The 13,166-nt window shown below is 35.2% G+C and overlaps 1 protein-coding gene across 2 annotated transcripts in view; it reads right to left on the reverse strand.

Moving 5' to 3' along the window:
- KIF18A (kinesin family member 18A) overlaps positions 1 to 13,166 on the reverse strand; it is an 86,282-nt gene that overhangs the window by 29,171 nt on the left and 43,945 nt on the right. For both annotated transcript variants that reach the window (XM_066251165.1, XM_066251166.1), the window contains exons 12-13: positions 10,427 to 10,548; positions 2,573 to 2,808 (exon numbers count right to left, since the gene is read on the reverse strand). In XM_066251165.1, the coding sequence (XP_066107262.1) occupies positions 2,573 to 2,808; positions 10,427 to 10,548 (358 nt within the window). The remainder of the gene's footprint in view (positions 1 to 2,572; positions 2,809 to 10,426; positions 10,549 to 13,166) is intronic.

A 13,166-nucleotide genomic window follows, 5' to 3' on the forward strand; every position in this document is an offset into this window, starting at 1 on the left:
CCACTGTAAATAAAATAGAAAAGGAATTGGATGAAGACACAGAGATGCTGAGAAAATACAGAAAAATACAGAACAAAAAAAGTAAATATGAACACTGATTATATAGACAATAAAAATAATCTTATGGGTTTAACATAGAAAGAAAAATAAAGTACATTTTAATGATGGTATATCTAAAGAAGGGTTTAAAGGTGTTAAAGAATTTTAAGCTTCTAGCACTGCCTGAGAAGAGGGTTGAGGTAACGAGTTACTCTGATATACAGACTTTGATAAAGCAACAATACCTGTTACTCAAAGGGTAACTACTAAAAGAATATAAAGAGTGTAGAGCTTCCAAGTTCACAGAGGTGAAAATATGGGGTAGTAGATACTACTCCATCATTTCAACGGCAAGTTCAAAAGGGAAGGAATTTAGGAAGAGTAGGACAATTAGAAAGCAAAACATAAGATGGTAAGTTTCAACCCAACGATAAATGAATTCATCAAGCACATTAACTAAAATATAAAGACAGATGAACAGAAAAAAGAAAAACTCTATGATTGTTGTGTTGTTTATAAGAGATGTTTGAAATAAATATACAGAAAAGCCTACTTTGAAAGACTTGGGAAAATGACAAACCATGAAAACACTAGGCAAAAGAAGTGGCACGGCTGTATTAATATTACACAAAGTAAACTTAAAAGTAAAAAAATTACTAAAGGGTATCTTATAAAAAAAGATATAAGAATTCTGAGATTTTCAATAAAAAAAAGCAAAACTGGACAGGACCAAACAGGGTAACGTGCGAAAAGCAGAACACCGTCTCCCCCCGAAGCTGCTCACGGCCCACCCCTAGGCCCTGTGAATGTGTGATAATGCGTGGCAAAAGGGACTTGGCAGATGTAATTACTGTTACGGAATTCTATTTTTTAGTATAAAACAAATCCTTTAATTTTTTCAAGTGTTTTAAAAAACAATTTTATTAAGCCTTGATGATAAGCCTAAAATTTACCAGTTTATGTTTTTTAACCCGTAACTCAAGGATCCATGCTATACACAGTACTATTATAGGTGCAATAAAAAGGATTTTTAACCTAGAAACACAATTATTAACTGTGCCAAAATTTTAAAATAGAAGGATTACTCTAGATCAGCTATTTTCAACTGGTGTGCCCCAAGAATTTTTAAAACATGCAATACCTGACTATTTAATCAGGGGTACCGACCTCTTTTTCCTTAGACTGTCAAAAAAAAAAAAAAAAAAGAATGACAACCAACACAACAATAGCCACCCAGTGTGAGTGACTCAAAATACACCTCCTTTTTTTTTAGTAGTTTGGCAGAATATAGATTTTTGGTGTGCTGCAGAATTTTCATGATTAGTTTATGCATGCCATGAAATGAAAATCGCTGTCGTCGATTACCCAGTGGGCTCAATCTAATAATGACAACTTTTGCTAACTGTAGACAGGGGACATGAGGCAGAAGGGAAAGTCAGAGAGATTGCTTTTGTTGGCTAGGAGATGAAGTAATGAAGAAGGTCACATGTCAGGGAAAATCAGTGACCTCTAGAAACCAAAAATGACCCCTGACCAAGAGCCAACAAGAAAAGGCATATTTCAGCCCTATAGCCATACAGAACTGAACTTTGCTAACTATCAGAATGAGCCTAGAAGCACATTCTTCCCCAGAACCTCCAAGTAAGAGACTCAGAGGGCTCACACCTATTTTAGCCTTATGAGACTTGAAGCAGGTTACCAATCAAACCTGCTGGATTTTGGGCCTACAGAACTCTGTGATAAGAAAGCTGCTATGTTGGCTCTGGCTGGTTGGCTCAGTGGTAGAGCATTGGCCTGGCGTACGGGAGTCCCGGGTTTGATTCCCAGCCAGGGCACACAGAAGAAGCACCCATCTGCTTCTCCACCCCTCCCCCTCTCCTTCCTTTCTCTCCCCCCCCCCCCCCCCCCCACAGCCAAGGCTCCACTGGAGCAAAGTTTGCCTGGTCGCAGAGGATGGCTCTATGGCCTCTGCCTCAGGCACTAGAATAGCTCTGATTGCGGCAGAGCGATACCCCAGATGGGCAGAGCATCGCCCCCTAGTGGGCATGCTGGGTGGATCCCGGTCAGGCGCATGCGGGAGTCTGTCTGACTGCCTCCCCGTTTCCAACTTAAGAAAAATACAAAAAAAAAAAAAAAAAGAAAAAAAAAAAAGAAAGCTGCTATATTAATTTGTTAGGGCAACAATAGAAAACTGATACAAAATAGAGAAATCCACAGTAATAGAGGTAATTTTATAGAATTAATTATAATCACCAGTTCTTCACATATGTTACATTTTAAAGGAGAAACAATCAAAAATGGGTGAAACAACTTAAAGGTTCCATTGCTACAGACAGTTTAGGACATCAAGCATATTTGCTCTCAGAACTGCAAAAGACACTGGCTAATGGAAATGATTCTGAAGATAATCTCCCCATTAATTCTCACAAAATAGCCAAACTTATTAAAAGCTTAACTGTTCTGTCGATTGATATATAAAGAAAGCTGCTACATTTTAGACATATTATTAACAATAAAATAAAAGTGTACTTACAACAAGGAGTAGTCTGAACTGGTGCAAGTTGTGGAAAAGTCATAAGGACAGATACCTCTGGTAGATCGTTCTGCTTGGTGTGTCCAGTAGTTTGGTCAGCCCAAACAACCACTTTTTTCCTCTCTACCAAATGTTCAATTTCTTTGAAGTCAGACTCAAAAGCAGCATTTGATATGCCAGCTTCTTTTAGTGCACAGTATTGTTTTCTTAGGGTTGGAAGTAAAGCATTCAACACTCTATACACAAAAGGTAACAAAAAAAGGAGAGATAAATACTAAATTATAAATATATTATTACAGTTCTATGTAACATCCTAAGTATTAGCAGGTCATTCAAATGATTCCCTGTTCATATGTTCATTTTAGAATATTTCAATCAACTACCTCAACATAGTCCTAATACATTCTACAGCGTGGCAAGCATCTTGGATGGGGATTACGAGCGTCAGCCCTGTGGTCTCCGCTAGTCTTCACTTGCTTCTATATGATCTCAGATGAGGCACACCTGAGATTTCTCCGCTACTATGGGAGGATCCATTGGACAGCCACTACTTATAATATATTGTTTTCATAATTGAATAAGTTAAATACATATAAAAGCTTTTTGTAAAGCATAACTTGATATACAAACCAAAGATATTGTTATTGCTATTTAATACCATGAGATTAAAATGAAAAAATTAATACACTGTCAAATGATGAGACTAATTTTAGGTACATAGCATTTAAAAAACAACAACACCCCCCACCCCAAATTTTCCTTTCAGTTAGCTCTTCATGAGCTAAAGCAATTGCTTTCAAAGCTATTCCAAGGAGTTACAGGGAGAAAAGCTGTGGACAAGAATGGTGTGATTGGGGAAGCAATCGGACACTAGATTCTCGGCTCTCATTCAAAATCTTCCCGATCACTGTCAGTCAGAGAGTACTGAAATTATTTCTTCATGTATTAGACTTCCATGTAGGTGTTCACTGAGGAAATGCCACAGCTAAATATTTATAAATTTATACACTCAATCAATGGTACCTAACTTTTAAATCAAGGAAGATGGCGTCAAACAACATGAGTAATCTTAAAATGACTCAGTCCTCGTTCCAGTTGACTTACAACATCCAGGAGAATAGAACCATTTGAAGTATAAAAAGGTCAGTGGGAAAAGAATAGGCATTAATTTTAACACGGAAGGAAATAATTGCATTATTATTTAGAAGTCTTAAATATTTAGATAGCAGTATTAATAAGTAGTTTGTGATACTTTTCATTTTGGTGAGTACAAGTAGGAACCTATAGGAAAAAGTCATTAATTAGAAACTCAATAAAAACAATTATTTATTGAATATACCAATCAGTTGCTGTGCAGAGAAGAGTTAACTGCTATGTTTAGAAAGGCTTACTAGCAAGGCTGGCTGTTGGCTGGCATCTTGAACCTTAGATTTTAACAGGGTTCTCACCATTTTCAGAATTGGTGTTTCTCACTATGCTTTTAACTGTTTGTACAAAGAATGTGGTTAATGCTGAATAATTGCTTTCCTTCTAGAAAGTCTGTTTTTGGCACATGTTAGGCAGAGGGTGCCTATATGAGCAGCTACCAATAAAAACCCAGTGCACTAAGTGTTTGTCTAATGAGATTCCAAAGTAGACAACATTTCACAGCGCTGTCACAACTTTTTGCTGGAGGACTTAAGCACATCCTGTGTGGGTCCCCTGGAAGAGGATACTTGACAGCTTATGTTTGGTTTTCTTTGGACGTTGTCTCATTCTCCTTTTCCTTTTGTTGATTCTGTTCTGCATGCGTTTGCTTTAATAAATCAGAACTATGAGTATAGCTGCAGGATGGGTCCTGTGAGTCATCCTAGTAAATCATCAAGTCTAGTGGTGGTCATGGGGAGCCACAACATATGCTATATTTGTATGCATGTATAAATGTATTTATGCATTCATTCATTATTTTTTGATTTGATATGTATTTTATGAAATGATCCTTATAAGAAGTATAGTTCACATCCATCACAAGTAGTTACAGAAATTTTTTCCTTTGGGATAAAAACTTTAAAAATCTTTTTATAACTTTCAAATATGCAACACAGTAATATTAACTGAAGTCATCACACTGTATATTACACACCCCCATGCTGTAACTTATTTATTTTACAACGGGAAGTTTGTATCTCTTGACTCTCTTCCCTTACTTTGCTCATGCATCACTCTCAGCTTCTGGTAACCAGCAATCTGGACTCTTTTATCAATGAGGATATCTTTTTTAAAAGATTCCACATATAAGTGAGATCATATGGTATTTGTCTTTTCCTGTTTGACTTATTACACTTAGCATAATGCTCTCAAGGTCCATGCATATTTTTTTGCAAATGACAAGATTTCATTTTTTTTTTTATAGCTGAATAATATAGCATATTCCTTATACTCTTTTTCCTTATCAGTTCATCCACTGATACTTAGGTTGTTTCCACAGCCCAGCTATTGAAAATAGTGCTGCAATAAACACGGGGATGTGCAGGTATCTTTTCACATTAGTATTTTCATTTTCTTCAGATACACATCTAGAAGTGGATTTGCTGTATTATATGTTAGTTTTATTTTTAATTTGTTGAGGAACCTCCATACTAGTTTCAATAGTGGTTGTACCGATTTATATTCCCATCAACAGTGAACAGGGATCCCTTGTCTCCATAACCTTGCCAACACTTCTTTCTTGACATTTTGATACTAGCCATTTTAACATGTGTGACGTGGTATCTCATTGTGATTTTTATTTGCATTTCTCTAATGATTAGTGATGTTGGTCACCTGCATGCCTTCCTTTGGAAAAATGTCTATATAGAGCAGTGGTAGTCAACCTGGTCCCTACGGCCCAATAGTGGGCGTTCTAGCTTTCATGGTGGTCGGTAGCAGAGCAACCAAAGTATAAATAAAAAGATAGATTTAACTATAGTAAGTTGTTTTATAAAGATTTATTCTGCTAAACTTAGCAAAAATACGACATAAAGTACTTGGTAAGTAATTATTATTATATGCTTTAACTTGCTGTAACTCTGCTTTATAAATTTTATAAAGTTACTTCCCTACTTTATAAATCACCATTACTGTGGAACTGGTGGGCGGTTAGAAAATTTTACTACTAACAGAGATACAAAAGTGCACGGTAGGTATAAAAAGGTTGACTACCCCTGATATAGAGCAGCAGCTCCTTTTTTAATCAGATTGTTTTGCTATTTTCTTTCAGTTCTTTATATATTTTAAATATGATTTGCAAATATTTCTTCCAGTCAGAAGGCTGGCTTTTCATTTTGTTGATGGCTTGCTTTAGCTATGTGAAAGCTTTTTAGTTTGTTGTAGTTCCACTTATTTAATTTGCTGTCAACTCTAAAAAATCACCAAGTTCAATGTCAAGAAACTTACTACCTATGTATTCTTCTAGGATTTTATTGTTTCAGGTTTTATGTTAAAGTCTTTAATCCATTTTGAGTTGAGTTTTGTGTGTGGTGTAAGATAGTGTCCAGTTTCATTCTTTTTCTTTTTTTTATTCAGTGAGAGGAGGGGAGGCAGAGACAAACTCCTGCATGTATCCCAACTGGGATCTACCTAGAAAGACCACTAGGGGGCAATGCTCTGCCCACTTGAGGCACTGCTCTGTTGGTCAACAACCAAGCTCTTCTTAGTGCCTGAGCAGAGGTCATGCAGCTATCCTCAGGGCCCAGGGCCAAGTCGCTTGGATTGAGCCATGAATGTAGGAGGAGAAGAGATAGAGACAGAGACAGATACAGAATCGAGAGGGCCAGGGGTGGAAAAGTAGATAGGCGCTTCTCCTGTGTGCCCTGACTGGGAATAGAACCCAGGATATCCACACACTGGGCCGATGCTCTACCACTGAGTTAACTGGCCAGGGCCTAGTTTCATTCTTTCGCAAGTGGCTGTCCTCCACTTTTCCCAATGCCATTTACTGAAGACTGTCCTTTCCCCATTCTTGGCTCTTTTGTTGTAAATTAATTGACAATATATGCCTGGGTTGTTTTTTGACTTCTGTAAAAAATGACATTAAATTTTTTTAAAATTTAATTTATTGATTTTTACAAAGAGAGGAGGTGGGGGAAGGAGCAAAAAGTATCAACTCATACTTGCTTAACTTTAGTTGTTCATTGCTTACTTGTCATATGTGCCTTGACCAGTTAAGCCAAGGGTTTTGAACTGGCCACCTCAATGTTCCAGGTCGACACTCTATCCACTGTGCTATCACAGCACATGCAACACAGAAAGTTTGATTGAAATGGAATAATCTGTAGATTGCTTTGGGTAGTATGGGTATTTTATCAATATTAATTCTTTTTCAGTTTATGAGCACAGAATATTTTTTTATTTATTTGTGTCTTCAATTTCTTTCATTAATGTCCTATAGATTCAGTGTACAGGTCTTTCACTTGCTTCATTAAATTTGTTCCTAGGTATTCTATTATTTTTAATGCAGTTGTAAATAAAATTATCTTACACTGTTTTTCTGATAGTTCATTGTATTATATATACAAATAATCTCCATACGTTTATTTTATTTTGTATCCTGCAACTTTCCTGAGTTCATTTATTTGGTTTAACAGTTTTTTGGTAGTCATTAGTATTTTCCACATATAGTACCATTTCATTTGCATATAATGACAGTCTTACTTCTTCCTTTCCAATTTGAATGCCTTTTCTCTTTCTTGCCAAATTGCTCTGGGCAGGACTTCCAATATTATGTTGAATAAAAGTGGCGATAGTCGGCATTCTTGACTTGTTCTTGATCTCAGAGGAAAAGTTTTCAGCTTTTCATCATTAGGATTGATACTACTGGTGGGCCGTTCATATATGGCCTGTATTATGTTGAGGCATGTTCCATGCTGTTGAAAGGTTTTATCATAAATGAATGTTGAATTCTGTCAAATGTTTTTCTACATTTATTGAGATGGTTATTTTACTGTTATCCTTTATTTTGTTAATGTGATATGTCATACTGAATGATTTAAGAATGTTAAACCATCCTTGGATTCCTGGGTTAAATCCCAGTTGATAGTGGTGTATGATCTTTTTAATATATTGTTGAATTCGACTTGCTAATATTTTGTTGAGAATTTTTACATCTATGTTCATCAGGGATATCAGCCTGCAGTGTTCTTTTCTTGTGTTGTTCTTGTCTGGTTTTGATATAAGAGTAATGCTGGCTTCATACAACAGACTCTCCCATTTTTCTTAGAAGAGTTTGAGAAGAATTACTACTCTTCTTTGAATGTTTGGTAGAATTCACCAGTAAAGCATCTGGTCCTGGATTTTTGTCTGTAGGGAGGTTTTAATTAGTGATTCCAACCCCTAACTAGTAGTAATCAATATGCTCAGATTGTCCTTTTTTAATGACCCATTCTTGGTATATTTCTAGAAATTTCTTCAAGGCTGTGCAATTTGTTGGTGTATAAAATTGTGTGGAGTGGTCTCTTATGATACTTTTCATTTCTTTTGTGAGTGGTAATGTCTCCTCTTTCATTTCTAATTTTATTCAATTAAGCCCTCTCTCTTTTTGTTCTTGGTAAGTCTAGCTAAAGGTCTGTCCACTTTATCTTTTTAAAGTACCAACTCTTAGTTTCATTGACCCTTTCTATTATTTTATTAGTCTATTTCCTTTATTTCTGCTCTGTTATTACCTTGTACTAACATTGGGTTTTGTGTGTTCTTTTTGTCGTTTCTTGAGACACAAAGTTAGGTTGTTTAAGATTTTTCTTCTTTCTTGAGGTTGACATTTATTGCTATGAAATTCCAACTTAGAACTGTTAATGCTGTGTCATAAATTTTGGTATGTTGTATTTCTTTTTTCATTGATCTCAAGCCACTGTTTATTTCACTTTTGATTTCTTACTGGACTCATTGGTCATTCAGTAGCATGTTGTGCAATCTCCACATATTGTAATTTTTCATTTCTGTCTTATAATTTAGTTATAGTTTCACATCACTCTGGTCAGAAAGATATTTGATCTGATTTCATTTTTCTTAAATTTATTAAGACTTGTTTTGTGGGATAACATATGATCTATCCCAGGGAATTTATCCATTTTCACTTGAGAAAAATGTGTCTTTTTTTTTTTTTTTTTAGATGAAACGTTCTATATATATCTATTAAGTCCATGCCCTAATGTGTCAGTTAAGGCTGATGTTTCCTTATTGACTGTCTGTCTGGATAACCTACCCACTGAAGTAGGTGGTATGTTCAAGTGCCCTGTCTACTTTTTCCTTTATGTATACTTATATTTGCTTTATATATTTAGGTGCTGTTATGTTGGGTACATAAATATTTACATATGTTATACCCTCTTGCTGAACTAACCCCTTTATTATGTAATGACATTCTCTGTCTCTTAATACAATCTTTATTTTAAAGCCTACTTAAAGACTTCTTTAGCTTTTGCTTGTCAGGAAAATTCTTTATCTTTCCTTTAATTCGTAATAACTTCACTGGGTAAAATGTTCTTGGTTGAAAAAATTTTTTTCTTATAGCACTTCAATTACATATTAAATCAGCTTTTTGCCTCCACTCTACAATATCCTGCTAAGATACTCAACACCTCCATTCTTTTTATGTCATTTAATCCTTTCAAGTTATAAGTGTTATAATCTATTTTAATATTATATATAAGAAAAATAAGGTTTAGTGGGGTTCAATAATTTATGCAAGGTAATATTGGTAATACACACAAGAATTCAAGATTAATGTCAAAACTCACTCTTTCTTACTATGAGGTACTGCTTTTGTTTATAATGTGTTAGTTCATCAAATTCCTAAATAAGTAAAGAGAATTTTTTGATCTATTTTGAGGAAGAAATTTATCTTAAATGTATTCATCTCTTTGTATTATATAGCAAGTACAGTATGGTTAAAATAAATTATTGTTTCTTTTATAATTTTAGCTCTTGCAGGTGGTTTAAATGCTAGTTAATAATCAATGTCTGCTTATGGTATGGATATAGATTGTACGTGGAGATTAGGATGAGTTTGTATTCACAAAAAAATATCTTCACAAAGCTTTTCCTTTTCTTATTTTTAAAAATAACTTCCTTATTATAATTTCCCTTATAGCAAAAGTATAGACAATTAGTTACCAGTTATTTGAGAGTACTACTAGAACTCCAGTAGAATTTTTGACTAATAGAAAGCCCTAACAAAAATAAATTTCTCATTTTTCCAGAGCATGAAACTGACACCTAGAGGTAAGCAACATATGCAAAGTAACAAAAATAAACACTGTTACACTTTTTAAATATTATGTTACTACAGACTAAAATGATGTTACTACTGATCTAGTAGAGAGAACATAAGTTACTGAACCAACACATAAAAATTGGACAGATATAAAATATATACATTTTTAGTAACTTCATTTGAACAATAGCAAAATATCATTCTAGACCTAAGAATGCTTAAACACCACCTATTTAAATATTCACTTGGTATTAATAGTGAGTGCTTCTAAGAGGAGAAATGGTTAGCTCGAAGACAGAAAGATTCCTTTTCACAACATAGGTATCTTTGGAATTTTGCAGTAAATGGTATCTGTTGCATAAAATAATTAATTTGAAAAAATGTTTTCAAAACTATAAAGCACTATAAAAAATTATATAGCTTAGAGTAGAAAAACCACCTCTTTTAGACTTTCTCAATTCTTTCTAACTCTGTATGTTCTGATGCTCACAGGCACTTAAATATGATACCATGTAAATACTCAGTTTTCTGGCTTGGAAAAGTGAACTTCTATGCTACTTCTATGCTTCAGTTCCTAAGCTACAGTGTTAAAATTTGTAGAATAGGTAAGTACATGTACTACTTACGCCTCAGTTTGCCTATGTTGCTGTTCTTGTAGAGAAGCTAGGTCCAGCATATGTGTAATTTGGGCTTTCAAATCTTTGTTCTGGAGGTGCAAATGGTGAAAGTGAAGATCTGTATCGAGTTCCTGGGGGAAACAATGAATTATACATCAGATTCCTTTAAGAATATAAAAATAAAATCAATTTTAATAAAACTTATTTTATATTGATGTCAATAGATTTAATTTTTTGCCTATGTAATGATATGCTTAGAAAGAGTTTGAAAAATAAGTGTTCTGGTACAGGTGTCTGTAACTTACAAGTAAGATAAGTTTTAAGGTTCCTCAGAAACAGAAGGTCAGGAACTCAAAAAAATTTTTTATGGTGACAGTTTCTTGGTCTATCTAACTTGTTCATAATACTGTGAAAATACCATGAAATAACCATATTTTGCTTAAATGTTACTTCTTTACAGAGGCTTTCCTTGAGCACTACATTTAAAGACAGATACTGTCCATCCCCAATAGTCTCTGTCATAGCATTGATCAGTAATTGTTTATATAGTGTCTGCTGGTGCTAGACTGCAAGGTTTACACTAGAACAGGGGCTGTGTCAGACTAGCTCAGAATTACTGCCTTACTTTACAGAGTCTGGAGTTCCAGGTAATAACAATTTCTTGCTTTAACTAAATCTTGGCATCAGCCTCCTACAGCAAGAGTGTGAAGAGGTTTTTTGTAGGCTCCTATTTTCCTAAGACTCATTCATGTGTGGGTAGGCCCAAGTGCTATCTATCCTACCACGTAGAATTACTTATCTTTCCACAAAATAACTAAACTGAGTATATAAAATGTCAGCTAAGTGGTTACATTGATATACTGGTAATAATCCAATAGCATTCTCAATACAGTATAATGAAAGGAAGTGAGGGGCGGACACAACAAAACCGTAAAGCAAGAGAGCTGTGCCTGGGAACACCTTCCTGGGGACAATTCCCATAATCCACTTCAGCTTTTCAATATTCCTCACAACCTGCAGTTGACCATCAATTCTCTAAAAGCTTAAAGTTGTTTTTTCTTTCCTTTTTTATAAATACTTCCTATGCCAGTGGTAGACACTATGACAGGAAAACAATTTCATTCTCTGTGTCCTAAATATATTAAAGTGGGGGCTTATTTATACAACTCATATTTCAAGAAATACTGCAAGTATTTTAGAGAAAACACTCTTTAGGAGTCAGTATGATATGGTTAGAATACTGGCCTGTCAGGTGATTTTAGAGATGGTCTCAGCCATAACACAAAAGCAACCGCCCAAAACAGGTCTTTATGGAGATTAATTTCTTTGATTAAAATTAAGAGCTTGACTATAGGATCTCTTTAGTGTTGTAGAGTTAGAAAATTCAATGATCCTTATAGTGTAAATATATTTGCCAAATACTCCATCTTTTCTTTTTAATAACAAAAATCCCTTCTTTATATGCCTCCTCTGTCAATCTTATTCCTTTATTGTTTTGAATCACACTTCTTTAAAAAAGGCAAAACTTAATTGTATAATTATATTAGTCAATTATGGGCCTTGGCTAGCTTGTCACCTTTGAAAAACCAAGTTTACAATTTGAGGCCTTTCTTGTTTCGATATGCCAATGATTAAAAGAGCAGAGCCAATTCTGAGAACTACAAGTAGGTTAGTAATGTCTGAAGTGAAAAATATAATGAGAGGTGATACATGAAACTTGAGAGGTATTGAGGTGTCATGCTAAGCCTGGGAAATCATAATAGAGAGGTTATATTAGGGAGAAAGCACTGAACAGTGATACGATCAGAGTTACATTTTAGAAAGCTCATTTTAGTTGCAGTAGAGCGAATGAATTGCAGTGTAATATGAACGAAGGCAGAAAGACCAAATGTAGCAGTTCACTAATGGAAGCGGAAGTCTGATTTAGGGTAGTGGAGTGGGAGACAGAGAGAAGTGCATAGATGTGAGAGGTTAAGGGGTAGGATGGGTGCAGCAAAAAAGGGCACCAATTCGAAAGTCACAGTATTTGAGTATGCATCCAGAGTTGTATGACTGTGGATAAGTCCTTTTACAAAGTTGTATCTCAGCTTTCTTATGTAGGATATAACACCTTGTAAATAGCTAATTATTTTAGCTATAAAAACAGCCACAGAAAAATGAACTGTGAGTGGAATTAGGCTGACAAGAATGGAAACAACTTAACTTTTTTCAAATTATAACCATGCATTAAAACACAGGACCTAAGCATCAATTCTAGATTCATATTTAGGTGTGGAGAAGTTCTGCTTAAGAGAGTTATAGAAGACATATTGCTAGATTTGACTATATTTAAAAATTAAATTTATTGAAAACAACCCGAGCAACATTAACTTTCTAAATCCTACTAAGTAGACCAAAAGGAAAAAACAAAATAGGAATAATAATGCTGAAAAAGAATAACATACTATTTTTTTTATTTTTATTTTATTTTATTTTATTTTTTTTTCATTTTTCTGAAGCTGGAAACAGGGAGAGACAGTCAGACAGACTCCCGCATGCGCCCGACCGGGATCCACCCGGTACGCCCACCAGGGGCGAGGCTCTGCCCACCAGGGGGCGATGCTCTGCCCATCCTGGGCGTCGCCATGTTGCGACCAGAGCCACTCTAGCGCCTGAGGCAGAGGCCACAGAGCCATCCCCAGCGCCTGGGCCATCTTTGCTCCAATGGAGCCCTGGCTGCAGGAGGGGAAGGGAGAGACAGAGAGGAAAG

The sequence above is a fragment of the Saccopteryx bilineata genome, chromosome 1, assembly GCF_036850765.1.
Source record: "Saccopteryx bilineata isolate mSacBil1 chromosome 1, mSacBil1_pri_phased_curated, whole genome shotgun sequence".
NCBI classification, from domain to species: Eukaryota; Metazoa; Chordata; class Mammalia; order Chiroptera; family Emballonuridae; genus Saccopteryx; species Saccopteryx bilineata.